Below are 27,267 nucleotides of genomic sequence, written 5' to 3' on the forward strand. Positions count from 1 at the left end.
TTGATTTTTTAGATTTATAATTTTTTTATAAAATAAGTAATAAACATAAAAATTAACTAACAATTTTAGGTCTTATAGACGTTACCTAGCAAAAAAAAAATCAAATTTCTACCGTTTTTTAACGGTTACAAAAAAAAAAGGAAAATATTGGAAGAATGACAGCCGGAGAGAGAATACGGCAACCCCACCCCATCCCTATCCCGTAGGGACGGTGTTGTGTTCCTATGTGCGAAAATACTTCATGCCACTCCTTTCGTGGGGCTCCGTCTCGCCTTATAATGTATCTCCAACGTTCAAAATCAACATAAGGAGGCATATATGATGATTTATGCCCATAACTATGGACATTTAGCAGAATATGTCCCTAAACTTTTAAATTTCTCATTTGTTATCCAATTAGTCACATTTAATCAACAAGTATTGAGATTTATAACCCAACCATCATAAGTTATACGTTAGTTTTCTTTTTAACAATTAAGGTGCAAGACAAGTTAAATCCAAGTCAAGCTTAAGTTTCTATAATAGGTAGGTTGGTCTACATTCTTTAACTTCTCCATTTAACCAAAATCAACTTTGAAAATTTAATTCTATTATTATTTTTACTTAAAAAAGTTATTTCTATTATTTAATTTAATTTAAATAATATCATTTATTTCCTTTTATTTAACAAATTTACTACTAAAGGTTAACACTTCTAGCACCGAAATACGGGTATTAATATAATGATTTGGACTTTGAATAACAAACCCACATCCCAATAATTACATTAAGCTAAGTCATAATAAAAATCCAAAAAATCTAGTGTTGATTTCATGAAGTTATAGTTTCAAAAACACTTTAGAAAAATCAGTAACTCGATCTGAATCATGGAAACAAAACTACGCTATTAGATTTGCGTTCTCGACATGCATGAAATTAACTTTAGATTTGATCTAGTCAGAGATTATCGTGCAATCTCAAGAAGCAGATGTGGAAAAGTAGTACGATGATGTCCACAATGCAATAAGAGAAATAAACGATTTTATTCAAGAAGTCAAAGAAAAAAATCATGACTTAAGAAAACAAAAGAAAGAAATTCGACATATGAAAAACTGGTTATCCAATCCATATGGTGCACTAATCTTCAAACCGCTTTTTAATGTGATATTTACAAAGACGTTATGAAAAAATAAGTTTTGATCGATGGGGAAAAACAATATTCTTGTATGATTTACGAGTATCCAAATTCCAGAGAAAAAAATACTAATGACTAGTTGACTAGTTGTGATGATTTTAAATTAATATTGTTAAATATAAAATATTTATTTATCTGGAAAAAAAAAAAAAAAAAAGTCTTTTATAGAAATTTTGCTACAAGTCAAACGAATCTCGAATTTTGTCACTCTTTCTTTGAACCCTAACAATGGCCTTAAACCCTTACCTCACTTTTCACTCACTCCTCCCTCTGTTCACACACACCAAGACGATTCGTTACCCTGCGTCTATCTCAAATATCAATTTCATTCGCAAGCATCGAATTCTATCTGCAGTTTCTAAAGATTCGGATGTAAGCTTTGAAGATGATAGAAAACCCAGAAAAAACCCCAAACCTAGAAGAAAACCAGCGACTGCAAACACCGAAAATCCAAAAAACGAAGAAGAAAAACCCTTCCCCACAACGATTCCTAGAAAACCCAGACGCGGTAGGCGAAGCGAAGCGGCTGCCGTGGAAGATTTCATGCGGAGTTCATTAGAGGAAACGTTTGCAGCGATTCGCGAGCAGAATTCGGAGGTTCTGGAAGGTAAAGAGAATGTAATTCGGGAAAGGATTACTGATGAAGAAGACGACGACGATGATGATAATGGTGATAAGAAGGAGAAGGAAAAGAAGAAGAAGGGAATGGTGGTGGAGGAAGAGGATCCAAATTGGCCACTGGATGCTGAAGTGGGGTGGGGAATTAGGGCATCGGAGTATTTCGAAAAGCATCCGATCAAGAATGTGATCGGAGAAGATGGGGTTGAGATTGATTGGGAAGGTGAATTGGATGATAATATAGTAGTTAAGGAGATCAATTGTTTGGAATGGGAGAGTTTTGCTTTCCATCCTAGTCCCTTAATCGTACTTGTCTTCGAAAGATATAATCGGTAATTAACATTATCTGCAAACTGATTACTTATTGACATAAATATATAATTAGCTAATCATCCTACATCTATTAATAACCTGATTATCTGATTCTGATGACACCTTCGAAATTGAGAAGTTATGGATAGTTAATTAACAAGTTGTATTAATCCTAATTTGTGGGTTTTATTTTTACTTTTACAGGGCAAGTGAAAATTGGAGGGCCTTAAAGGAGTTAGAGAAGGCTGCTAAGGTGTACTGGAACGCAAAAGATCGCCTTCCACCTAGGGTAAAAATACACAAAAAAAAAAAAAAAAAAAAAAAACATTTATTTGGATTTTATAAATAACTAATGTGTCAAATATGACTATAATCTGCTATACACAAAAAAAAACATTTATCAAGCACATCCTAATATTGTTACAATGATGATTGGATTTTCTGAAACAAAATGATTTAGTTAGGAGGTTGTTTGCATGTCGTTTCCTTCTTAACTAGTATTTTTTTAAAGTTTTCTCATTTGACTTGTTACAAATCAACGTATTTATAGATAAATGTGTTGAAATTGTCACCTGTGTTATTTAAATTTGGTTAGTTATAACTTTATTGGGTTGGAAATGCAGACAGTGAAGCTTGATATGAACATTGAGACGGATCTTGCGTATGCACTCAAGATTCGGGAATGCCCACAATTATTGTTTTTACGTGGAAACAGAATTATTTACAGGGAACCACGTAAGACAGTTTTTTAGTTGTTTTTGGTTAAATAAGTAAAAACAAAAGTAACGATTTTGATTATCTGAATCTGATTTATTGGGTTGGTTTGAATTGTGAATTGCAGAGATTCGAACAGCGGATGAGTTGGTGCAGATGATAGCACATTTTTACTACAAAGCGAGAAGACCTTCATGGATGAAAGATGCAAAATTGTACTGATGATCATAAGTTTCAATCTAATTATTTATTCATGGTTTCAATTCAAAGTGAAAATCAAATTATTTTGAAATATAAAGTATCATCTATATAATCAATTAATTAGTATTTAAAGGGTGTTAATTAGGTATTTGGATATTTCATGATTGTGCGATCTTAGGTTGGGATAAAGTGTAGTTGTGGCTATATGATCAATGAGGGTTAAATAATTAGTTACATCTCAGTTTTGATAAAGACTGATACACAAATTCCTGAATTATTAAAGTTTATAATATATATTCACACCAATAGCTTTATTATTATTTATTCACACCAATAGCTTTATTAAAAAAATAATAATAATAATAAATAATTCGGAGATTGTTTAAACTTTATTTTAGGAAACCTGGATGTAATTAATGTGTAGTCTGATCGTTTGCGTCATGGAAGAGACTAGGGTTCAAATCTCCCCCCTCTTGCTTTTTTATTATTTTTGTAGATATGTAGCTATGCCCCTTTCCCCCCTCAAGCTTTCATTATATACAACTTTGGTCCAGATTTTAATTTGCTTTACAAATTCGGTACGAAACATTTTTATAAATTTCCCTACAGTTTTTCCTTATTATAATTTATAAATTTGGCCCAATTTTAAGTATATTTTACAAATTGATATAAACTTCTCTTACAACTTTTTTCTAAGAACCTAGTTTTTTTTTAACTTCTTTTACAAGACCGGTTACATCTTTTTTAACAAATGTGATCTTTTAGGAATTCGTTTTTTTTTCTTTTTTTTAATAATTATGTTTTTGAAAACTAGTTTGTTCAGTTGGACACTTTCTTTTATATCTGTTTTTCACACGTTGGTTTTTAGGGAGTTTATATATATATATATATATATATATATATATATATATATATATATATATATATATATATATATATATATATATATATATATATATATATATATATATATATATATATATATTTTGTATGTTTTCTTTTACATTTTTCTTTTGTTTTTTGGAGACTGAAACCCCATTTCTTCTAATATTTCTGCATGGAAAACTTTATGCGTCGAGGGGTGTATCACCCCTAGTAGGTTATTAGTTATTAGTTTATTACTACTTCGAGTGACAGACGCATATCTTAATATTATCTTGTGTAACATATTTTATTATAATTCAAATTTTAAATTATACATCCAAACGCCCCTTTAAGTAACATGGTTATATTCCAAATTTTAGAAAATCAGTTTTCATCATTCCCAACATGTGTTGTATTATGATGTCGTGGTATACAACACATTGATCCAACTATATGAAACAAAATTATCTTTATGACGGGTCGATACAGAACGTTTTTTTTTACAACCATATAAACTTTTAGGTTTTTCGATCAACGAAACAAACTAAAACAGAAGCGTAACATCTTATATTCACCTGATTATGTGCTATTTGTAATGATTCTTTATTGAAAACTTTATTTATGTAACAAATATAATATAATCTCATAAATACAAATACAATTAATTGATTAAAAACTCACAAACCTTCATTTTCCAAAATTAATCGGAATACATCCCTTTCTCCATTGCCTGAGCTATTTTCTTAGATATGCAATAAGCAGTCGATTCAATAGTAACCATCGGATTTACTCCGACAGCTGTCGGTAGTACACTGGCGTCACAAACAAACAACCCTTTTGCTTCCCAAGTTTCTCCATTCACATCCACACCACCTTCTTCTTCATTGCAACCCATTCTACAACTCCCCATCTGATGGGCTGACCCATATGTAGTCCAATTCACACCTCTTGATTTCGGCCCTCCAACAGCCGACACATCATCAAGAAACTCCTCCAAATCCGAATCCTTAATTCCTCTGGTTTTCATCCGTTGCCCGTCGTTCCGGAATGTTCCAACTTCTTCCGCACCCGCGGAAACAAGAATCCTCAACGCTTGTCGTAAACCGATTCTTAGATTCTCTTTATCTGTCTCGTTGAATCGGTACTTGATCTTCCCCACTTCCCTAACCTCACCGCAACTTTCATCTCTCACTAATGAAAAAAGTTTCACAATTCTCGAGTATTTTACCAAGTTGTCCTTCATATCCGCCCCCGATACCCACGGAAACATAGACGCGAATGTCGCCGGTCCCAATGAGGCGACTTCTATAATCGCCCGGACGTTAACGTTTTCGTTAACATCTGATGATGGTTCTCTGACTTTATGAAGGGAGGTAATGATACCTCCCTCATAACACTTCCCGTCAGTTTCAACTCCTGAAGCTGACGGGAAGTGTCCCCATGCTAGTAACACAGGATGTAGGTGTAGGTTCCGTCCTATGTGGCGGTTCGTTAGCCCGCTTGAAACCAACAACGGCGGTGTCGAGAGGGAACCGCCGGCGGCAATCGTGACCCGTGACTCGAACCGGAGTTTTCGAGTGATGGTGCTACTTTCGGCGGTGGCGATCACGCCTCGACATCTTTTCCGGTCATCTATTACGATCCTTTCTGCTTTGCAACCGGTGAAGATCACCGCACGGTTTTCCACCGCGTCGACTAGCCAAGTTGAGTCGGTGCCTTTTTTGTCACCCGTTTTACACCCGTAACCACACAAACCACAATAATGATTTTCCGATGAGTTTTGCGGTATCGCCTCCACGGTCAAGCCGAGATTCTCGCACCCTCGCCGGAGCATTTTGTTTTGAAAGCTTTCGTTGGTGCAAGTCTCGGTAACACCAATTCTCTTGCAGACGATTTCCATGGCGGAGCGGTATTCGGCGGTCCCAAACATCGGAATCTTTTTATCCACCGCCCAATTTTCAAGAACGTCCTCCGGCGTCTTGATGGAGGCCGCCCAATTAATGGCGGAGCCGCCACCTAGAGTTGAGCCGGACAAAATCATGACTTTGGCATCTAATGTCGAGAGCACCCCGCCCTTTTCATATAGTTCATTCATTGAAGGACCTTCTAAAAGCGAGTAATCATCGGGGCAAAAGTAATGACCTTTTTCAATAACCACCACTTTCTGGCCGGAGCTGGCCAGGACAGCGGCGGCAACACCACCACCACAACCGGATCCGACGATTACCACGTCACATTTGATGTTGTAAAAACCGTTCTCATCATCTTCAATCAATTCAAGTCCTTTGTTTTTAACCAACTTTTTAAAACTTGCATCACTTTCTTTCTCGGTTTCGATAACACCTTGATCAAGTGGTCTCTCTTTTTTATTGTTCGAGGTTTTGTTTGTTGATTTGACTTTGTATCCGATGGCTTCCCATGAGGGGTTATCTGAATTTTCATCAGTCTAAAAAAACAATTCAGAAACTTTTGAATTCAGAATTAAAGAATTTGAGAGAGTTTTTTAATGACTTACGAGTGAGAAGAATATGTAGAAGACCATAAGCTTGAGCACTAGGAAGACAAGTCTGAGAGGGATGTAAGATGTGTATGTATTTGACCATTTCTGAAGAATTTTTTCTCTTTTGTTCAAATTTAGATCATGAAAGCTGTGAATAAATGGCCATTTGGTGTCGAAACATATGGAGCCACAGACTAAAAGGGTTCCCAATTTAGTGGATAGAAGCATTAGAATCAATTTCACCAAGAACACTGCCTCTGGTGGGTATCTCTTCATCATTTTCTCTGCAGTCTTAACCCAAAACAACATTTTATTAGTTAAAAAATAAGTGCAAGAACAATCACAATAAAATTGTCATCAATGTAATTTCTTTTTCGAATGTCTTAAAAAAAAGTAGTATTTTGTAAATGTCACAATTTTATTTTGGCACTTTTTATATTGTATTAGTAACCAAAATTGTAATTTTAGAATAAATATTAAAATATCGTTTTTTTCATACTATGTAACTACTCATGACGTACCAAATTGAAGATTACGGGTGCAAGAATACGTCAAAGATGCAGTTATTTGATCATCGGATCAACCAATCAAATATCTGGATTCCTACTTATTTCGTAAAAGGAATTCAAACGTGACATACATGTTCGTACCCGTTTATAATTATTAAAAAATTTAAATTTTGATACTGTATTTTTGTACATATTGTACAACAAAAAATCTATAAGAACAAATAAATTAGAAATACAGTAAAAGATGTGACAACATGAACATCTTGAACGAGTCAGACTGTTCTGGCTTGACTGACCGATATGTTTCTAATCTATAAATAAATAATGTCTCAGTTCTCAAAAATAAAATTATATTATCAAAATAAGAATATAATTTTTAAATAAAAGAATTTACACGATGGATTTCTTAGATTCAAATGTTAATTTGATATATCAAATTTATTTTCTTTTTTTAACGGTTAACGATACACACCCTCTATAATTATAAATATTGTTAATATTACATCATTTAGATCGAACAAACTATATGTTGATAACCACTCAAATAATAATTATAGCAACAAATATTGGACCACAACACCAAATCATCAATGAAATCATAACTAGGCTATAAATGGATTTAAAAGTAAAGATATTTAACGAAAAAATAATTAAATGATTTCCTACTAGAAAACAAGAAACCAGTTGAAGTATCAAACCAAATCCAGATATTAAATATCCATTGAAAGTTAATAAATACACAAATGAATATAACAATAATCTGTAAAAAGCAAATTACAAACAGAAAAGTTTTATTTATTTATCTTGTAAACGTATATTATCGGATACATACATAATTGATAATTTCTATCCAATGTTAAATGTAACTGGATAAGCTTTGTTGACAACCTCAAAAAGGTCAGAAACTCAGTGAAATATTCTGAATCTAACTGATATCGATTTAGAAAAGTCTGATACGATTTGTTTCATATTCAAAGGTAGTAGTAGTAAATCAACATCCAAACAATCATATTGAGGTGGAAACTTTTGTTTTTTCTGCTTTTACTTGTTTTTAAGGAAATCTTACAGTTTTTTAATTTACATCTCAGTTTACTAATTCGAGCAATAGCAACAAATCACAAGTAGGTTTTTTTTGGTTAGTAAATAGAATAATACGATCAATGATGTTTGTTCATGGTATGCTTTTTTAAAATATTTGGTTCTAAACAAAGAAATCGTATTATGCGCAAATTCCAAAACAATTAATTTCACATATGATTTTTGTTCTTAACTTGTTAAAAAGTAACAATTAGGCAGTATTTTCTACCCTTTTGTGCGATTGTAAGTTTTAATTATTAACACAACTAACTTCAACGATCATCCGTGAAATTCACCAGAAACTAAGCAAAATTAATATCGGAATTGAAAATTCTCGAGGGTTTAACGGAACATAAATCGAAAGAGAAAAGGCAAACCTCTTGAGGAACAGGAGGCTGAGATCCAGTAGCTGAATAGAAGGAAGAAACAGATTGATTAGGGCTAGGGTTAGGCGGAGGCACAATGGGAGGGATGAAAGCTTCACAGATGGCAGCCAATGACTGGATTTGAGAGGATGAGAAACCATGGCTGTACTTTTCATTACTTCTTCTTCCTCCTCTTAACAATGGGTGATGCCCGTTTCTTCCTTCTTCAGACATTATTGTTTGTGTGCACAACCCAGATTATCACAAAACAGGGAGTAATGGAGTCTCAATTCAGTGGCACAATATATATATATATATATATATATATATATATATATATATATATATATATATATATATATATATATATATATATATATATATATATATATATATATATATATATATATATATATATATATATATATATATATATATACATACTAGCCGTTTACCCGCGCAAAGCGGCGGACGACAAATAGTTTGTTTCGACAATTAATTTCTTTTCGATGGAGAATGATTATTTTCAATTCAATCATTAGTTTGTTTTACAAAGCATGTCATATTAAAAATAAAGAAAATTCATGAAATGACCAAATTACAGGGTGTTGAGTATTTATTTGGATGAAAAAAGATCTGGTCAAAACCTTGGAAGAGAAGATTTATAGGAGTTTGTTTAAATTTTAATATTATTTTATTAATGATTAGTTGTACAATTAGCTTAATGATTTGGACGTCTTAAAAAATATTATTATTTTATTCAATCTATTTTTAGAAATAGTAGGATTTGTTTTATAAGATACTATATATATATATATATATATATATATATATATATATATATATATATATATATATATATATATAGGTTCAAATGTTTCTCACATCTATTGTGTGCTACAATGCACCAATAAGAATTTAGTATTAATTATATGTATATTAAATGTTATCCATACTTATAATTCATTTTTATGGTACTAATTAAATTCGTTATTAATATCAACAATAATATTATTTCGGAATGAATTCATATCTTGAAGAATGACCGTTCTTCATATTCCATACAACTTTATTGTATTTTAAGTGAGTGAGTCATAAAACCAAATACGAACTCATATATAAAAATCTAGATGCGAATTCATTCTGAAATAATGTTATTGTTAACATTAATAACAGATTTAATTAGTTTTAATAAAAAGAGAATTATAATTATGGATATCATTTAATATACATATAATTATGGAAATCATTTAATATTTATACTTATTTAATTAAATAATTATTTAAATTACTAAATTCCTATTGGTGCATTCTAGCACACAATACTTGTAAGAAACAAAATAACCTAGTCATATATATATATATATATATATATATATATATATATATATATATATATATATATATATATATATATAGAGAGAGAGAGAGAGAGAGAGAGAGAGAGAGAGGAAGACTTATCCGAAAATACAATAATTTACCGAAACACGAAAACAAGTAAAAACTGTGAGATTATGTCACCTTATCCTTATATTTTGAACAAGAATTCATCCAAACTTTCAAATACATAATGATAATCGATGATACATGAGAAATTGTTTTATATTATCAAAGCATGTTTGTTTTTATATTTTTATTATGAAAACTTGAATTTAAAAATACTTAAGAACATGAAAAAAAAAATAGTTGCTAAAACCACTTTTAAATTTATATTATCATAACACTCTCAAATATAAACTATTATCTTTAATTTATTGCTAGTAAATTTAATTTCTAAAGTATATTATCTGTTTTCACATTTTCGCAAAATATTTATGTATTCGCATGAACCTATTTATATATATCATGCTAATTTTTTAAGATATAACGACGCAATCCTAACTACTCCTCGTCTTGAAGATTAAAAAAATAAAATAAAAAATTATAAATTGCAAAATAAAAAGAAAATTTTAGATTTTTTTAAAATATTATTTTCGTTATTTAATTTATCAAAAAATATAAAATAATATAAAAATAAAATAAATTTTTGTTTTTTTTTTTGAAATATAAGTGATATATTCTAATAGAATATTACACTGTAAATAATCAAATCGAAGTTTTAGAAATATTAGGATATTTTAATATTCTAATAAAATTTGTAGATATGTTAAAATATTCTAATATTTTATTTGAATTGTTAGATTTGTTAGAATATTCTAATATTCTATTAGAATATTTTAAATATTTATAGTTCAATATTCTACTATAATATTCTAACATTTTAAAAAGTCGATTTGAATACTTACAGTATAATACTCTATGAAAGTATTTCACGTATATTTTGAAAAAATGGTAATTTTTTGGATAAAATAAAAGACAAAAATAATATTTAAAAAAATTCAATAACTTTTATTTATTTTGCGTTTTAAAAAATATTTTTTCAATATTCTAACATTTTAAAAAGTCGATTTAAAAAATATTGCACCCTCATGTTTCAAAAAATATGATAGTTTCAAATGAGCCTAACCTTATATATATATATATATATATATATATATATATATATATATATATATATATATATATATATATATATATATATATATATATATATATATACACACAAACACATACATACACACTAGTTTATAATCTGCGTGAACCACAGTTACAAAATTAATTAAATTTTCATAGTAAATACTCAAATTTATTAATTAATTATTTTAAATGAATATTTTAAATAAAATATTAAAAGATATATTTTTTTAATTATATAAAATTATAATCGTTCATTCAAATAAATACGTGAAATTATATGAATTTTATTTTATTTTTTATTCTAATGTTATTAATTTAATGTAATTAGGGTGAAAATTTTAAAATTTAAAATTTAAAATGGATAATCAATAGGTTGACAAGTGGCATGACATTAACTAGGAAGACTAATATAGTCATACATGACAAAGCAACAGATAACTAAATTGAGGAAGAAAACCAACAAACTTTTTATTTATAGTGAATTTAAGTACAAAATTTCAAATGTTCATGTACATACATATATCTAAGATAATTGCAAGAAAAAAAATTATATGCATGTACATATGCATATTTTTTTGAAAATGTATATTTCCACAAAAAAAAATATGAATATGCATTAAAAATGTATTTTTTTTGTTTGAAAAAATCTTTTTTTCAATCTTAATTTCGAAATATAAGGTCTATTTTCACTTTTGTGAAAAAAAAATTGTTTTATTTTTTTATATTTTTTAAAATCAGCGAATGTATTCCTTACATTTCGAAATTAATATTTAAAAAAAGAATATTTCAAAAAAAAATCCATTTTTAATGCATAATCATTTATTTTGTGTGTATGCATATTTTTAAAAAACATGTGCATATGCAAATGCATAATTTTTTTAAAATAATTTAATGCTTATATATATATATATATATATATATATATATATATATATATATATATATATATATATATATATATATATATATATACACACACACACACTAGTTTATAACCCGTAAGAACCACATTTATAAAATTAATTAAACGTTTATAGTAAAAACTTAAAATTATTAATCAATTATTTCAAATAAATTATTTTAAATACATTGTTAATTAAGCGATATATTTTTAGTTATATAAAATTATAAATGTTGATTTAAATAAATAGACGAAATTATATCACTTTATATATATCTTAATTTTATTCTATTTTTTATTTTAATGTAATTAGAGTGTGAAATATAAAATTTGAAATTTGAAATGAAGAATTAATTATTGATTTAATATAATTAGAGTGAGAAATTTAAAATTTAAAATGGATAATAGATTGACATGTGACATGATATGTGAGATATAATATTAATGAAGATTTATAATATTATAACAATTGTCAATAAAAATAAGTATATGCATATGACAATAAGTATATAACCCCATACAATCCTTCCCTAAAGAAGAAAAGAAAGACTAAGAGTCTAACCCGTTTTATCCAAATCATAACTGGTTTGAATATTAACTAAAAAAAGGATATTCTTCATAATTACCAATTTTTATAAGTGTTATAAGTCGATGCTTTTTATTTTTCTTAATTTTATCGCAATATGACAACCAAGTTTGAAAATTTTTAATTTATTATTATTTTTGCCGACAAAAATTAAGTTTGATATTTGCTTTTTCTAAGAAAATGGTTCAAATTTTTTAATTATTTTTATAGGTTCGAAAAGACGTTTGTAGTTTGAAAAATCCGTACTTGCTCTTCATGTTTTTTTAGGTAGAATTAATAATTCTTGTCAGCAAAAATAATAATAATAAAATACCAATTATGAACTTGTTTATGAGTTTGGAATTTATTAATAAGTTTTAAAGTAATTATTTGTGTTAAATATACATTTATAAAAGTATGTATGATGAATATCCCAAAGCAATTCATCAAACCACTTTGAGGTCCACCTAACACAATCACCTTGAGCTCAATCTCGTCTTGATTTGGTTGTGATAAAAGGGAAAACGACACTGTAACGCAACAATATATTCCACATTTGTCCATTCAGTTCCTTATGTTATTTTAGTGCATCTTAAGGGAACAAACTTTTTTTTCAAGTCGATTTGGTCCTTTTCGAAGAACTAAAGGGGTCGGTCGGTGACTTCCTCATCTAAAACACTGACTAGTTGACCCGATCTTCGCAATAGCTTCCTTCTGCAATGGTCGTTGAGAAATTTTCCTTTCTTCTTTTTCTCAGCCTCCTTCCTTCCTTCTTTTTCCCAGTTTCTTCTTCGTCGTCTCCTTCATTTTTCTTCTTTTGTTGCATCCGAATAAGAAAACTATGGTGAGGGATGATTGCGGAAGCATGATAATCATAAGGACTTCCACCACTAAGAAGAATCCTGACAGGGAATACTATGCTTACCCAAATATGGTACTCCATATCAAGAAACAATTGGGTTTTTTCAATTCTAACGTAATTTTGCTAATTGATGATATTGAAATCTATAGGGACCTAGTAGTGAGATTCTTTTGTGGGTTGATGAGGCTGAAAATCATGTGCATGTTGTTGAAGTCTTAAATCAAAGCTTGAGGGAAGTGGTGATCCACAATCAGAGCCTAAAGGTCTACTTGAAGGAGGTGGTAAGCCAAAATCAGAAGTTGAAGGTTTGGTTAATGTTCAATTGGGTTTTGTTTTTTGGCATAATTGTTTACAAGCTGTAATTTGATGTATGTTAGAACTGAACTTGCTATGGATCAATGATAATTGTATTTTGGTTTTAGGCAAAATCAAAACCTTTCGACTTCCTCCTCCTTCCGTCATCATTAACATTCTGCTTCACATCGCCTTTTTCATCGAGGTTCATATCCATCTCCATTTAAGTTGTCATATTACAGTTACAGAACTACAAAGAAGATCAATTTGTAGAAATAGAAAGCAGTTGAAGTTGATAGAGGGAAACGATCGGAGATATTCGATTGCAGAAGTCGATAGTCTCGATTGCAGAAGTCGATCTACTCCAACTCGATACACTCTAATTCGATACAATCCAATTTGATACAACCCAACGATGTTTTCCGATTTACACTATGATTTTGACTTTTACTACCCGATTTTGACTTTTAAATGACAAGATATTGGATACTAAAGGTAGAGGTCCCAAAAAGACAGGTCACTACCTACTTTGTTCCTTTAAAAGACATGAAAATAACATAAATGACTGAATGGGCAAATGTTGAATACATTATAGGGCTACAATGTCATTTCCCCGTGACAAAATTACTCATTCTCATTCTTATAATTTTTCTCTGGTATTATTGAACAACGAGAGTTTCTTCATCATATAAGCGTAGTTTTGTAATCATTGCCGTCGATTATTGATTAAATTAATTAAAGTAAATAAATAATTTCTGACAAAATAATTAGAAAGATTGTTTGATAAATAGCATTTTACACGAAGTTAAGTCGTTATTGATAATTCATGTGAAAACGACGGCACAGAAGAACAACTTTATAATAAAAGATTTTATTTTAACATTCAAATTATTGTCGACGAAACGTTGTCTCTAAAGAAAAAGTTATCATTTGCCATTTGGAATTGCCTTCATAATTTCTTTGACATATCGTGTCACTTTAATACAATGCAATGCGAGAGTTGTCCACACTCCACATAACATGCATGTGCACCACTAAATATGTATGGGCATATTTAGAAAAAAAATTATGTCGCGTAAAAAACTACAAAAAGTGCAATTTTATTTGTTTATTCCATGGATGGCTATTTATAAAATATAAAAACTAAATTTTTTTGTTATGTTTGTTTTTCTTTTTCAGAAAAAGAATCTCTTAAAAATACAATTCAACTTCGTTCATTGGTGAATACAATAATATTCAATAATCAACAGTGATGCATTTGTATATTGATATCGATGCCTAACCGTAAAAGATAAAAAATTATAAATTTGATTAGTTTAGTTTAATTTTTTAAAATAAAATCTGAAAGTAAAAAATAATATCATTAACCAAGGAATAAAAATATTCATTAATTAAAGTTTCATTATTTATTTTTTTCAAAAGAAAAAAAAATATATAACAAACTTTATCAGTTTTGTGTTATAAACATTGATAATTGATGTCCATATAATTATATAAAAATATATGTTCCTACGTTATCACGAGATTTGAACGTGCTCACACATATATATACATGCACACATCGAGTTGAGTTAAATCGAATATTGTAAGCCCTAAACTCGATCAATACTTAAATTTCAAGATTGATTTAGCCTATATAGATAATCAACTGCTTCGAGCTCGATATGATTATTTATTAAAAAAATATATGTGAGTGAATTACTAAACCCCATCTACTCTACACACACATACTTTCATCATTTCAATATGGACATGTCATAGCCGTTATTTGATATCTAGGACCAAAACACTATAATATTTACAAATAATAGTTACCATCATATCATATATAGGCATTCCATAGGTTACAATTTATTTGTGTTCCAAACCCAACAGTTAAATTTTATGTATACGATCACATTGGCACATCAACAACTATTATTTTTTTTAGTTTAATAAACTATAATAATAATAATCAAATATTTTTGAAAAAAAAAATTATAATATTAAAATACAATTTTGATGAGACCCAACTTGTATCCTTTTTTAGTTATCAAATATCTGACCTTTTCAACTTTTGTTGAATCTGGTTCTGCAAAAAGCCCAATCTGACCTTCTAAAGTAAGTTAAATGAGTGGCGCACCGAAATCTTCCTCTGTTTCTTCATCTTTGCATCGCTTGAGAATATAGAGTTGACCACGCAAATGCATAATCTGCAATGTCATTGTGTATATAAATGCCATAAATGAAATCTCGTGATCAATAGCCCTAATTCTCATTACAAAACTATAACTTAAAATGTCTGATTTAACCCCTTAATGTGAGCTACTTAACAACATACAAAGAGAATATGGGGGATACCTCTTCTTGAAGCAGAGTAGGAAGACTATCTATTGAAACAAGGCTACTTATGTCCTGCAGAAGCTTCTCATGTTTGATCCCAAACCATGTTTGTGGTGGCAATGCCAGTAAAAGCACAGTGAGGACATCATTAGTTGCAGGGTGCATTTCTAAAGATGAAGGAACAAGCACATCCACTTGTACATCTCCATTGCTTTTTACACATGTTTTCTGACAACAAAATCCATTACTGTTTCCTTCTAGAAACACTGCACCCTGACAACACAGACTATCTGCAATATCAGTCAAACAGGATTCTTTACGTAAACATGGAGACTCTTTCTCTCTTGATTTCCCAGTTAACAGAAAATCTGTTACGTGTTTATGTAGACGAATCTCTTGTACTTGTTTCAAGATCTCTTCCTACATAGAACCCATTATACAATGTTATGTTATAGTATCAAGTATGAACACACATACTATTAAGGTGTTGGTTGTTTTGTTTTTTACAAGATACCTTAACACCAAGTCTTTCTTTTTCTTCTGGACTTAGGGTTTGACCAGCATCTTCTCTTCTCCTAACTTCAGCAACCCACTTGATGAATTCAAGAAACTTTGATGGGAGAGAATTGAAAACAATTGCAAGAACATCTTTCACATCTTTCACATCCTTACAACTTAACAATTTTGGAACATCTTCAACCAAATACTCAGCAATCTTGATCCAGCTCTCATGCTTACAGCTCTGCAACAAAGATGCCCAATATTATATACACAACACACTAAGATCACATTCACATTCACTATTTAATCACATGAACAAACCAGGGTGTACAGAAGTGCTGGTGATCGATGAAGCCTGGATATGAGCATGAATCTGAGAAAGAACAAGAAATTATCCATGAACACAAGATCTACTACAATTTCATTCTTATTAAAGTTTTATTATTTACCCTCTACGAAATCCACTTGAGTCATCGATGGTATCCATGGCTTCCCATAGGAGTGTTAGTGGGACCCAATGAGGAGGATACTTAAAACGAGCAACATCCAAAACTAACACCATGTCCCTTCCTGCATGATAACCACCAATTGGTGAAAAGTGCCCACTACCTGTCTGCATAATAAAGAAATGACTTTCATCATATCATATTATCATATCCAATAAATAGACACTAGAGATTAAAGTTAAAACTAGCCTGTTTAAAAGTCCCTCTGTTGTACGATGAGATCAAATGACAATCATCAGAAGTGGAACATGAGATTACATGCTTGCGAAAGTCATCAATATTGCTTTGATTTGTGCGAAAAGCTTCAACTTTGGCTCCAGAACAATGAGCCAAACATACAACTTTCCCAAAAGAAATGCCTTCAGCTTTAACCTTTTCCAGAGGCTCACAGCAATCCAGCATAGACTCATCAAACCATCTCCAAGGACCTGCAACAGAACTGATTATCAAAATATAAGAGTGAAATTATTTATATACCCTTATTTATCTATTACTTTCTTAGATAATCAGAATTTTCCAAATCAAGGATACAGATTACCTTTCCATTTTCTTCCTGGATCAATAGATAGTGCATTCAAGACCATAGCTAGGGTAGCTAATCCACAATATGCAGGTTCTGATTGTGTCTGAAAGTAAGAGATTAACTTAAAAAAGCCTTCCATGGTTCCACCTTGTATAGCTTCTATGAACAATTGCTGCAAATGTAGAGCAAGTATGGAGATTAGTTGCAAGAAACAAGCAGGCAAAAGTAGTGGTTAAGGCAACAATGCACTCTTCACCAGAAAATTTTGCTTAGTTAGATTAAAATGGCCATGGCTAACATCTCGCTACTAGTACCATAACAAGAGTGCTAAAAGCACTCCTGAAAGCCTATTTTGATAAGTCTTTAGTTGAAATGCAATCAGATGTAGTGAACAGTACAAGGAATTCCTTCCGAGAAGAAGATCTACATTTCGGATCTTTTAGTCAAACCTAGTCCTTACCAAATGAAAAATGGTAACATAATTTCTGCAAATTAAAATCAAACGTATTCTACTTGTAACACTTGTTATAAAGTTAAATGCAAAAATAATTTGAAGTCGAAGATTAGTTCTTTTGATGTAAGAGCGTTACTGAGTCATAATGTATCTCGATTTTTTTGAACTTTAAACATAGTACGTCTTCTTACACAATCCATACACCCATTTAGTCGACATTCGACCTTTTTAAAATCAAACTAATATCCACATACTAATTTACACGATCGAAACAAAAACTAAAAGGAGCAAAATAAACTAGTTTCAAAACAGCAAGACAAATTCATTAAACTCAAAAACCTAATCGAGCACAGATGGCAAAACGATAGGAGTAAAGAACCCACCTTCCCTTCGGGAGAAGCGAAATCAATAGCAGGAGGTGATGGAAGAATTCTCCTATACAAACCTGCCATAGCCATCAGACGACAATGTCAAGATCAGTCGTTGATTTCTAGGGTTTGTAGAGAACCGAGTGTATTTCGACAATCGTAACAAAACCCGCGTAAGTTTAACGGTTTCAAAAAGGAGGCTAAAATGCCTTACGAAAGATAGGAATCCATCTCACTTAAGGTGGGCATGCTTTTGTGAAAGACATTGGTAGGATAGATTTAGGCTACGTTTGATGCGCCACAGCTAGCTGATAAACTAGCTTATTTTTCGAGTTTTTTTTTGTTGTCGTGTTTGTTAAGCCAAAAAGTAGCTGATAAACTAGCTTATAAGCTAGCTTTTGAAAAGTTACTGGTGTTTGGCTTAGCTTTTCACAGCCAAAAGTCATTTTTGTAAAAGAAAAAAAAAACAAAAATATGTTTGACAAACTAATAACTTTTGAAGTTTTAATACAACAAAAAGCAACTTTTTGGAAAAGTCAGAAAATCCTGACTTTTTGTAACTTTTTGAAAAAGTTCTTTTAAGCTTTTAAAAGCTAAGCCAAACACGCCCTTAGACTATCTTTTTAGAAGCTTTTTTAAAATTTTCCAAATACGCCCCTTAATTAATTATAGAAACACATATTCTTACATGTCCTTTTATCTAATTTTATACTACCTCCGTTCCAAATTAATTGTCCACATTTGACTTTTCAAGTTTTTATTCTTCAACTTTGATCTTAAATATTTTTCTTTTTGATAGATAATATTTGATGCAAAATATATGAATGAATTGTATTTTAAATGTCTTTTCATTGTTATAAGTTACATCAAATAATATATAACACAAATAAAAATATTTAAGGTCAAAGTTGAAGAAAAAAGACTTCAAAAGTCAAATGTGGACAATTAATTTGGGACGGAGGGAGTATATTTCAGCTATTTTTACCAAACATTATTTTTTATCAGCTAACTTTTCAGCTATCAGCTAGTTTTTTATTTAACAGCTAGCTTTTCAGCCATCAGCTAGCTTTTCAGCTAACAGCTAGCTTTTCAGCTAGTCCGCCAAATATAGCCTTAATATATATATTGATTATATATAATAATTAATAAAAAATTATGAAAAAGAAAATATATTCGTGAAATAAAGTCTTCCAAGCTTGGCAAGCTATGTTAAAAAATTAACCAAATGAGTAATTTTATTTCAAATGTGGATGATCAGTTTTGTTGTAAATGAACTAAAATTAATCATCTAATTATTTTATTTATAAATATATAAATAAAAGATAAAATGAAAAAATTGTCAAATTTTCATAATTTTTTAACAAAAAAATAGCTAAAATTTGACATATTCCACCAATAACCACTCATTTCGCAGTAAGGCAATGTTAAATAAGTACGGTAGCTCAAAACATTATTATTTTCTATTTTTTGTTTTGCAGTGAGGTTTTGAGAAACCATCAATAACGAATCTAGAATGAAAAATTCTGAAGTTCCTTAACCGAGTTTAATCATGTATGTTCAAGAAATAATGGGGTTTAATCGAGTATGTTCAACTAGAAAAATAATTTGTTTAAAAGGATCAAGCCCAAAAAGGTAATTTCTTAAATTATTTTTTACTTAAATCAAATTAAATTTAAAGTAACTCTGTATCAGGCCTCAAAAAATTATTGGCGCGGAAGCATTAAAAAAGAAGCATATGTTCAGGGCCGGCTCAACCAGTTTGGAGGCTCTAAGCGATCAAAAAATTTGGGGCCCTTTGACAAATAGCAAAAATTTAACTTCATATTGTATATCAAACAAATTTAACTTCATCAAAATAATTGTACTCTATTTGGTGTAGTGCATCAAACAATTTTAACTTCATCAAAATAACAAAAATTAACATAGACCATGAGATGTTTTGGATGACCTTTTTAGACATAGATTACTAACAAACAAAATGAAGGAATATTGCAAAGATATGATAATAGAATAATGATAACCGTGCATATTGAAAATTAAACTAATAGATAAGCTCAAATAACTTCTTTTTTCCTTAGGGTTGAATTGTGACAAAAAAAAGATAAAAAACAGAGACCTCTTTTGTGAAATTATTATAAAAATGAAATTGGAAACTGAGTTACAATGCACATGATTAGGAATTATTCCCTAGTCGTAAGTTTGGCTAAAATCAATAAGAAAAAAGGGGTTCCGGCAGGTCAAACACGGGTTAAGCAGAAGTGCAGAACCACCCGGTCCAGGCTATATCACAAACCACAATCATAGATAACAGATTATCATCTTTTCACAAATTCACAAACCACAATCATAGATAATCCGAGGAAAAATCGAAGAAGAACGAGAATGGAAGAAGAACTTACTTTTCAAAATTTAGGAATCACCAAATCAATTGAGTTCTTGAGTCTTGACACTCGATAGCCTTTCAGAAAGAAGAATCAAGTCAATCAACAATGGAGGTAATTGGTTTCTGCAGAGAAAGAAAGAAGAATCAGATTCAAACGACAGAGAAAGAAGAAGAATTGAAGAACAATGAGTCGCATTCAATAGATAACGTCGATCGTTTGATTAATTTGTTTCTGTAGCTGATGTGTACGATTTACGAATGGAAATTGGAGAATTTTAATCGACACTTAATTATTCCCAAATTGAGGTTTGGGTTAAGTGAGGCCCCTTAGAAGTGGGGGCCCTGAGCAAGGTCTTAATTATTTATACACTAAGGCCGGCCCTGCATATGTTTATTATGATCCCCAACACCATTATCATTTTTTCTTAGAGTCGATATAAAACTATTTAATGTAACCAAATATAATATGCATTATATTGTCTATAGTATACCTCTTTTTTCCTTTTTTTTCTTTTTTGTCTAAGACCGGAGGGTGTGGGAGGGACTCTTCCCTCATTTTTGATGGGTCATACCTCTCTTTCCCTCACTTTCTTTTTCCTCACCTAAAAGCCAAGGAATGGGTGGGAAGCTCTTCCCTCACTTTTTTTTAATATATTTCATTATATATATATTATATTCATTTTGTAGGGAATTAAAAACCATGAATTTTGATATATTTTTTATATTTTAATAGTAGATATATAATTTTATAAATATTAAAAAAGATAAAAAAAAAAAAAAAAAGAGTTGGCCAATAACGTGAGGAGAGAGAGTGCGGAAGCCCTTCCCTCACTTTTTTTTAATATATTTCATTATATATATTATATTCATTTTGTAGGGAATTACAAACCATGAATTTTGATATATTTTTTATATTTTAATAGTAGATATATAATTTTATAAATATTAAAAAAAAAAAAAAAAAAAAAAGTTGGCAAATAACGTGAGGAGAGAGAGTGCGGCACCCCCTCCCCCACTTCTTTTCCCGTATTTCTTTCCCTCACCCACGGAGTGGTGTGCAGGAGTGAAGGAAGCTTCCCTCACTCTTTTCTCGCACCCACTCCGTCTAGCATAACAATATAAAGTGGTTCCAAAAATTTTGCAAGGTAGGTCCTAATTTTGTTCTATATAATTTATAAATAAAAAATAAATAAATAGGTCCTGGGACCTACAGTGTACATAAACTCGCCTTCTAAAAACCATGCATTGTAAAATCTTTGTCCCTTTCAAAAGTTTTTCCATGTGATTCTCGCTCGTTGCAAAAATGACTTTCATAACTATAAAATCATCAAAATGTGTCTAGAAGTTTTTGTCATTTTTAGTAAAAAAATTAGATAAAAAAATTATAAAATCAATAAAATGATATAAAATAAAATTAAATATTAACTTTATATTGCTAATTAAAATGATTATTGAAGTAATGATATTTGAGTAATTAGAAAAGCTGAGAAAAAAGGTTAAATGTTACAACTTGATAATTTCGGTGTTGATGAAGTTGTGTTACAACCAAGTTGTGGGTAACCTGTCATTTTAGTCTTTTTACTTGTTTTAGTCGGTTTGGATAATAGATAGACCAAACTTGGGCCCCACTCATATCTCTCTCGACTAAACCGCTTTTATGACCTATCAAAGTCAAACGTTTCCTCACTAGATTTGTGTTCATCGTCTCCAATGGCAAGCTGATAAAAAAGTATCAACTCAAACTCAGATATCCACATACAAAATTAAAAACCCAGAAATTATAGAGAGAGGAAATGGAAAACCACATACATCGTCGACCTTTCATTTACCACGCGCATAATGAACTTACCACAACCTTCATCGCCATCTCCACAATTGCCACTACCGGCGACAACAACTCATCTCAAAAATCAGTTGTGGGTATGGTGGTCCATAAAGCAGGAGATTTAGCCATACTAAGCGATGATCGGATCAATAGGGTTGGTGAGAGTTCTGGGAAATCAACTGATGGATTAAAAGGAAGCGATGGAAGAAGAGATGAAATCGAAGTTAGGTCTTGTAAGACAAAGAAAGGGCGTAAAAGGGGAGACAAATTAGGGAAAGTTTCAAAGAGGGGCAAGAATGCGACTCCAGTTTGTTTAATTGTTGAATCCGATGATGATGTTGATGATCATGTGGGGCTGAATGAACCCTCTCCTCCGAATCATTGTGAATTTAGAACCGAAGAGACTTTTGGAAGTGGAAAGGTCGAGAATAAATTGGGAAGCGGGAGATCTTCAAAAAGAGGCAAGAACACGAATCGAAATAGCCTCATCGATGGTTAGAGAATGACTGTGGCCATGGATACTTTGAAGGCAAATATGGTGTCGAGTTGAGTAAGAGTTCTGGTAGGAATCAAAATATGTTCGATGTTGCAGGGGTTTCTACACGTGGAAAAACAAATAAAAAGTTCGAAAATGGATTTGCTGTCTCAAGTAGGGTTTTTTAGGGGGGGAAGCTTGGATAATAAAAGCGTGAGAACAAATGATTCACAACTTAATAGTGATGATGATGATGTGCTTTCATTATTGGGGGTAATGTTAAATCAAGCAGGATCCAAAGGAGGAATGACAGTTTTGGGAAGACGATTCATGAAGATAAGTTTGTGACTTCACATGGTTGTCTCCTTGATGAAAGTGATGACCATGAACATATTACATTAGATGATGATATTACATGTTTGGATGACATTGATCCCTCCCATAGCTCACGTGTTGGAAGCAATAAGGTAAAGTTAAGCTCAGTTGAATTCAATTTCATTCAAGCAGATGATAATGAAGGTGATGATACACAAGAGCTAAAGTCATTTGAAGAAGACGACAGTGATTGGCGGGACTTAGACCCACTTGAGAATGCTAATGTTGTTGGTGGTAGATGTTGAAGTTATCAGTTTGATATATCTATCTATATATATATATATATATATATATATATATATATATATATATATAGAGAGAGAGAGAGAGAGAGAGAAAAAAAAAGAGACCCTTTTATTATTTTTAATTATTAAAATATAAAAGTAAGTGAATTGTCGTAAGGGGACTAAGAATGACCGGCTGACCCCTTCACAATTGAAATAAGGCCTTAATCGACCCGACAAAGTGTAATTCGTTCCCTTATAAAGCCACAAAATAAGTTAAATGGCTAAATGGGTAAAGCCTATAAACATAATAGGGCATATATGTCATTTTCACATTTAGAAATGTCTTATTTAGAATGCATGAGATACAAATATTACAAAAATATGTTGGACGAGACGATTCAGCGGACAATGTAACAATATTGAATGCGAAGAACAATGAGTTAGTAAGGAAGAAGGTTGTTGACATGTTGAGATGGTGGATGAAAGTAAGGGAAGTGATGTCAATTTTACTTCCCAAAAGGATTGATGTTCGAAGTGACATGTCACAAATAGGAAGATTGTTGAAGTTCGAATATGTTGTGTCTGCCTTAACTTCTTAAAGGAAGTCTTTAGCAAATTAAAGATATTATACCGAAGTCAAATGAGCGTCGTAAGAGTTGTTTATTCAGTATTTGGGACAAGATGAGTTGTCATGCACAGATCTGGTGTAGGTTAGTGATGGCTAGTTTGTTATATGTATATCATGTGTACTCTCTTACATGTCGTTATGTAATTGGTTGTATTTCTACTATTTGCTTTATTAGATGGCATATATAGCGGTGGATAGAATGTAATTAAGCTTTATATTAGTTCGTGTAGCTTTTACACTTGAGTTGCAATTCATTGTATAATCAATCCAAATGCTAAATTGTACTCTATCTTTCAGAGCTAACCTGACGGTGGGCAATCTGGGCGACCGTCCAGTTTCTAAAACTCTAGGGGGCCCAATGTTTTTAGAATATGTGTTGTGTTTTGTTGTGTTGTGTGTGTGTGTGTGTGTGTATATATATATATATATATATATATATATGAAAACCTTTTTATTCTCGTGCCTTCTATATCAAAATTACCAACTTCTATCAACGCCACATACCGTACCTTCGACCGACACAACGTACCCTAAGAGTATTAGGTATGGGTCACGTTATAACATCAAGTTCATATGTCACCTCGTCTATAACACCATCATAACACCAAGGGGAAAATGATGTTCCCCATGTTATAACATGTTAAGAAGTAGAGAGAGAAATAAATAAAATGATTTGATTGGTTGATAAAGGGCAACAACCAATTAAACTTTTCGTTGCTTCTTGTGCTCATCACAACAAGATATGCCATAACATCCTCTTAACAAGAAGGACGGGTGGTGTTCATCTTGTTATGACTAGGTTATGAGGTGTCACATCAGCAAAAATAGCACTTCTCGTTGCCCATACCGTATACTCTAACATTCACCTTTTTCATGGTTTTCGAACCGCCTCCACCGCTTCAATAAAACAATGCATCCGTATACTTTGTTTTCCAATTAAATTGGATTGGATCTTCCACCCACGCTTCACCATTCATCCACCGACTCTTATTCCCTTCTAACGTCATGTTGTTTTCTCCCTTCAAGAACTTCGACCACATCATATACACAATAATTCTAATGTTGGGCATGTATTTCACTTGATTAACTTTCTCTCTTTAAGATTGACTGATATTTCTGAATTCCCTAACAAAGGTTAGATATTATTTACATTGAATATCCATTTTATTTAAAGTAACTTCCACATCAAGTAATTTCAATAGTTGATCCCTTATACACGATTGGAAGACAACTTATATGGTTCTATTTTTCATTTTAAGTTATTAAGGAATTCATCGCTGCCACTTAAAGTTGGTGATGTGTGGTTAGTTATATGATACTAATTAGAATTATGCATTTCAACTGTACGTGGAAATGCCAATATTAGTTTTTTGTATGTAACACATCCAAACATCTCAAGTATGCATTCTAAATTGGGGATTTTATGTCTGAAAAGTAATGTGTTAATTACGTTTTTATCTGAAATTAAGAATTCTGTGTGAATTGGATTTTTTTTATATTAGTTTGTTTCTCGGTTTCATTTGAATACTTTTTCCAATATTTCTGATTAAGGTTTGCATGATCTGGATATTGAAATTGCTACCATCATTTTCATTAATCATGTATGATGATAATTCCATGGAGCAAATGGTAAAATAGATTTCCAACAAGCAACATACTTGGAAATAAAAACTAACAACAAATTTCTTATTTTTGTTTATAGGGATTAATACCTTTGAAACTTCTTGGATAAATGATTCCAACTACAAGTTGATCTCTATGTTAGCCTTTGAAATTGTTTATCTTTCACAATTTTTTGCTATTTTGCATATTAGCAGTGTCTGACACCATAGTGTGTAACGACGTAAAATTTTCAAAATAATTTTCTATTTTTAAAACATTCATTCATTCATAAATAATGTCAAACACATTGTATCAAAAGTTATTATCACAAAACATCTCCCCAGAATCTCTACAAAAACTCCAATGCGTGTGTGTACGAATCATGTCGGCGCCTTCTCACGCTCATCACTAGTACCTGAAACACATAACACAACAACTGTAAGCATAAATGCTTAGTGAGTTCCCCAAAATACCACATACAGCACATACGCCACTCGAGACTATAATACGACCCTCCGGTCGATGTGTCTCAGTGGGACCCTCCAGTCCCATAGCTCGTTGGACCCTTAGGTCCAGTCATAGCTCGTTGGACCCTCTGGTCCGGTCTATATCATCATACAACATACGAATGTCACATAGCACATAATCTCATACATAACACATAAGACCCTCTGGTCATCGCATAGTACCACTCTAGGTAACATATAGTGAGAAGACTCACCTCGATGTCTCGGTAAATATTTGACTTGGAAGAAGTGTGATCTAGCCTCCGCCTAATCACATAAAGTAATACTCTCATAAATACAACTGTACTCAACCCTAAAAGTCAACAAGGTCAACGGTCAAACTTTGACCCGAATCGGCGAGTGCACTAGGGCGACTCGGCGAGTCTACTCGTGTCCACTGACTCTCTTGGACCCTCTCATGGCACGTCAAGTACCTCCCTAACTCAACGAGTTCCACCTGGCATGAATCGCGGGGCCACCCCGACTCAACTCGCCGAGTCTCAAGAACAACTCGGCGAGTTCCAACTTGAACTCAGTCCCCCTGACTCTCCCTGACTCACCGAGTCATTCCCCCAACTCGGTAAGTCCACTCACTGAGTGATTAACGGGCAACCTTCATGCTACTCGCTGAGTCTATTCTTCGGACTCGGCAAGTTCATGCCATGCACAAACTCAAAACAACTTCTGAGGTCAAATATGTTCCATACAATCATAGATCTGGCCTCCCCAAGCATGATAATCAAGTAAAGTTCAGACCTTGACATACATATAACACAGAAATGGTCCAAGATGGTGATTTAGCCCCAAAAATGACATTCCAAGCTCAAAACTCCCCAAATGACTCATAAAACTCCAAGGGTTAAGGTCTCTGGACCTCTTTGGGTCTAGATCCAGAACACAAACTCGAGAAGGGACCAAATACACCAGTTAATCAACCTCTAAAAGGGTTAGAAAACCCTAACATTATGAATCAACACCAAAACTGAAGAAGGTCCGAGAATAATACCTCAATGCAATCTCTATGAGCTCAAAACCACCAAAAACGCACCTCTTTCAGCCTCCTCTTGCCTTGAACACTTCCCTCTTGCAAAAACACCCA

General features: G+C 31.6%; 3 protein-coding genes across 4 annotated transcripts; 1 reads left to right on the forward strand and 2 right to left on the reverse strand.

The window, feature by feature from the left end:
- Nucleotides 1-1,360: 1,360 nt before the first annotated feature.
- LOC111891560 (thioredoxin-like fold domain-containing protein MRL7, chloroplastic) lies at nucleotides 1,361-3,151 on the forward strand. Its single transcript, XM_023887612.2, has 4 exons — nucleotides 1,361-2,124; nucleotides 2,309-2,393; nucleotides 2,728-2,839; nucleotides 2,946-3,151. The coding sequence occupies exons 1-4, from the start codon at nucleotides 1,403-1,405 to the stop codon at nucleotides 3,038-3,040; spliced, it is 1,014 nt and encodes a 337-aa protein (XP_023743380.1). The 5' UTR covers nucleotides 1,361-1,402; the 3' UTR covers nucleotides 3,041-3,151.
- A 1,311-nt stretch (nucleotides 3,152-4,462) lies between these two features.
- LOC111891545 (long-chain-alcohol oxidase FAO2) lies at nucleotides 4,463-8,624 on the reverse strand. Its single transcript, XM_023887592.3, has 3 exons — nucleotides 8,347-8,624; nucleotides 6,399-6,674; nucleotides 4,463-6,329 (listed from the first exon to the last, which is right to left on the reverse strand). The coding sequence occupies exons 1-3, from the start codon at nucleotides 8,566-8,568 to the stop codon at nucleotides 4,584-4,586; spliced, it is 2,244 nt and encodes a 747-aa protein (XP_023743360.1). The 5' UTR covers nucleotides 8,569-8,624; the 3' UTR covers nucleotides 4,463-4,583.
- A 6,613-nt stretch (nucleotides 8,625-15,237) lies between these two features.
- LOC111891546 (glutathione gamma-glutamylcysteinyltransferase 1) lies at nucleotides 15,238-18,377 on the reverse strand. Of its 2 annotated transcripts, XM_023887593.3 has the most exons (8): nucleotides 18,163-18,377; nucleotides 17,341-17,497; nucleotides 16,992-17,230; nucleotides 16,746-16,909; nucleotides 16,618-16,669; nucleotides 16,310-16,537; nucleotides 15,814-16,215; nucleotides 15,238-15,665 (listed from the first exon to the last, which is right to left on the reverse strand). In XM_023887593.3, exons 1-8 carry the CDS (start codon nucleotides 18,235-18,237, stop codon nucleotides 15,579-15,581), a joined length of 1,404 nt encoding a protein of 467 aa, XP_023743361.1. In that variant the 5' UTR covers nucleotides 18,238-18,377; the 3' UTR covers nucleotides 15,238-15,578. The 2 variants fall into 2 exon arrangements, with proteins under 2 accessions (XP_023743361.1, XP_023743362.1); XM_023887594.3 differs by lacking the exon at nucleotides 18,163-18,377 and having other exon boundaries at nucleotides 16,992-17,241; nucleotides 17,341-17,480.
- Nucleotides 18,378-27,267: the final 8,890 nt, after the last annotated feature.

The sequence above is a fragment of the Lactuca sativa genome, chromosome 5 (genome assembly GCF_002870075.4).
Source record: "Lactuca sativa cultivar Salinas chromosome 5, Lsat_Salinas_v11, whole genome shotgun sequence".
Lineage (NCBI taxonomy): Eukaryota > Viridiplantae > Streptophyta > Magnoliopsida > Asterales > Asteraceae > Lactuca > Lactuca sativa.

Bases quoted from the DNA above. Each gene is read 5' to 3' on its own strand.
- LOC111891560 (XM_023887612.2), top strand. From the start codon at position 1,403: ATGGCCTTAAACCCTTACCTCACTTTTCACTCACTCCTCCCTCTGTTC. The intron at 2,125-2,308 runs GTAATTAACATT...TTACTTTTACAG, and splicing joins GTCTTCGAAAGATATAATCG to GGCAAGTGAAAATTGGAGGG. The intron at 2,394-2,727 runs GTAAAAATACAC...TTGGAAATGCAG, and splicing joins AAGATCGCCTTCCACCTAGG to ACAGTGAAGCTTGATATGAA.
- LOC111891545 (XM_023887592.3), bottom strand. From the start codon at position 8,568: ATGTCTGAAGAAGGAAGAAACGGGCATCACCCATTGTTAAGAGGAGGA. The intron at 6,675-8,346 runs GTTTGCCTTTTC...TTTTGGGTTAAG, and splicing joins AGCCTCCTGTTCCTCAAGAG to ACTGCAGAGAAAATGATGAA. The intron at 6,330-6,398 runs GTAAGTCATTAA...TTGTTTTTTTAG, and splicing joins TCTACATATTCTTCTCACTC to ACTGATGAAAATTCAGATAA.
- LOC111891546 (XM_023887593.3), bottom strand. From the start codon at position 18,237: ATGGCTATGGCAGGTTTGTATAGGAGAATTCTTCCATCACCTCCTGCT. The intron at 16,670-16,745 runs GTAAATAATAAA...GTTCTTTCTCAG, and splicing joins TCAAGTGGATTTCGTAGAGG to ATTCATGCTCATATCCAGGC. The intron at 16,216-16,309 runs GTATCTTGTAAA...GGTTCTATGTAG, and splicing joins AAGAAAGACTTGGTGTTAAG to GAAGAGATCTTGAAACAAGT.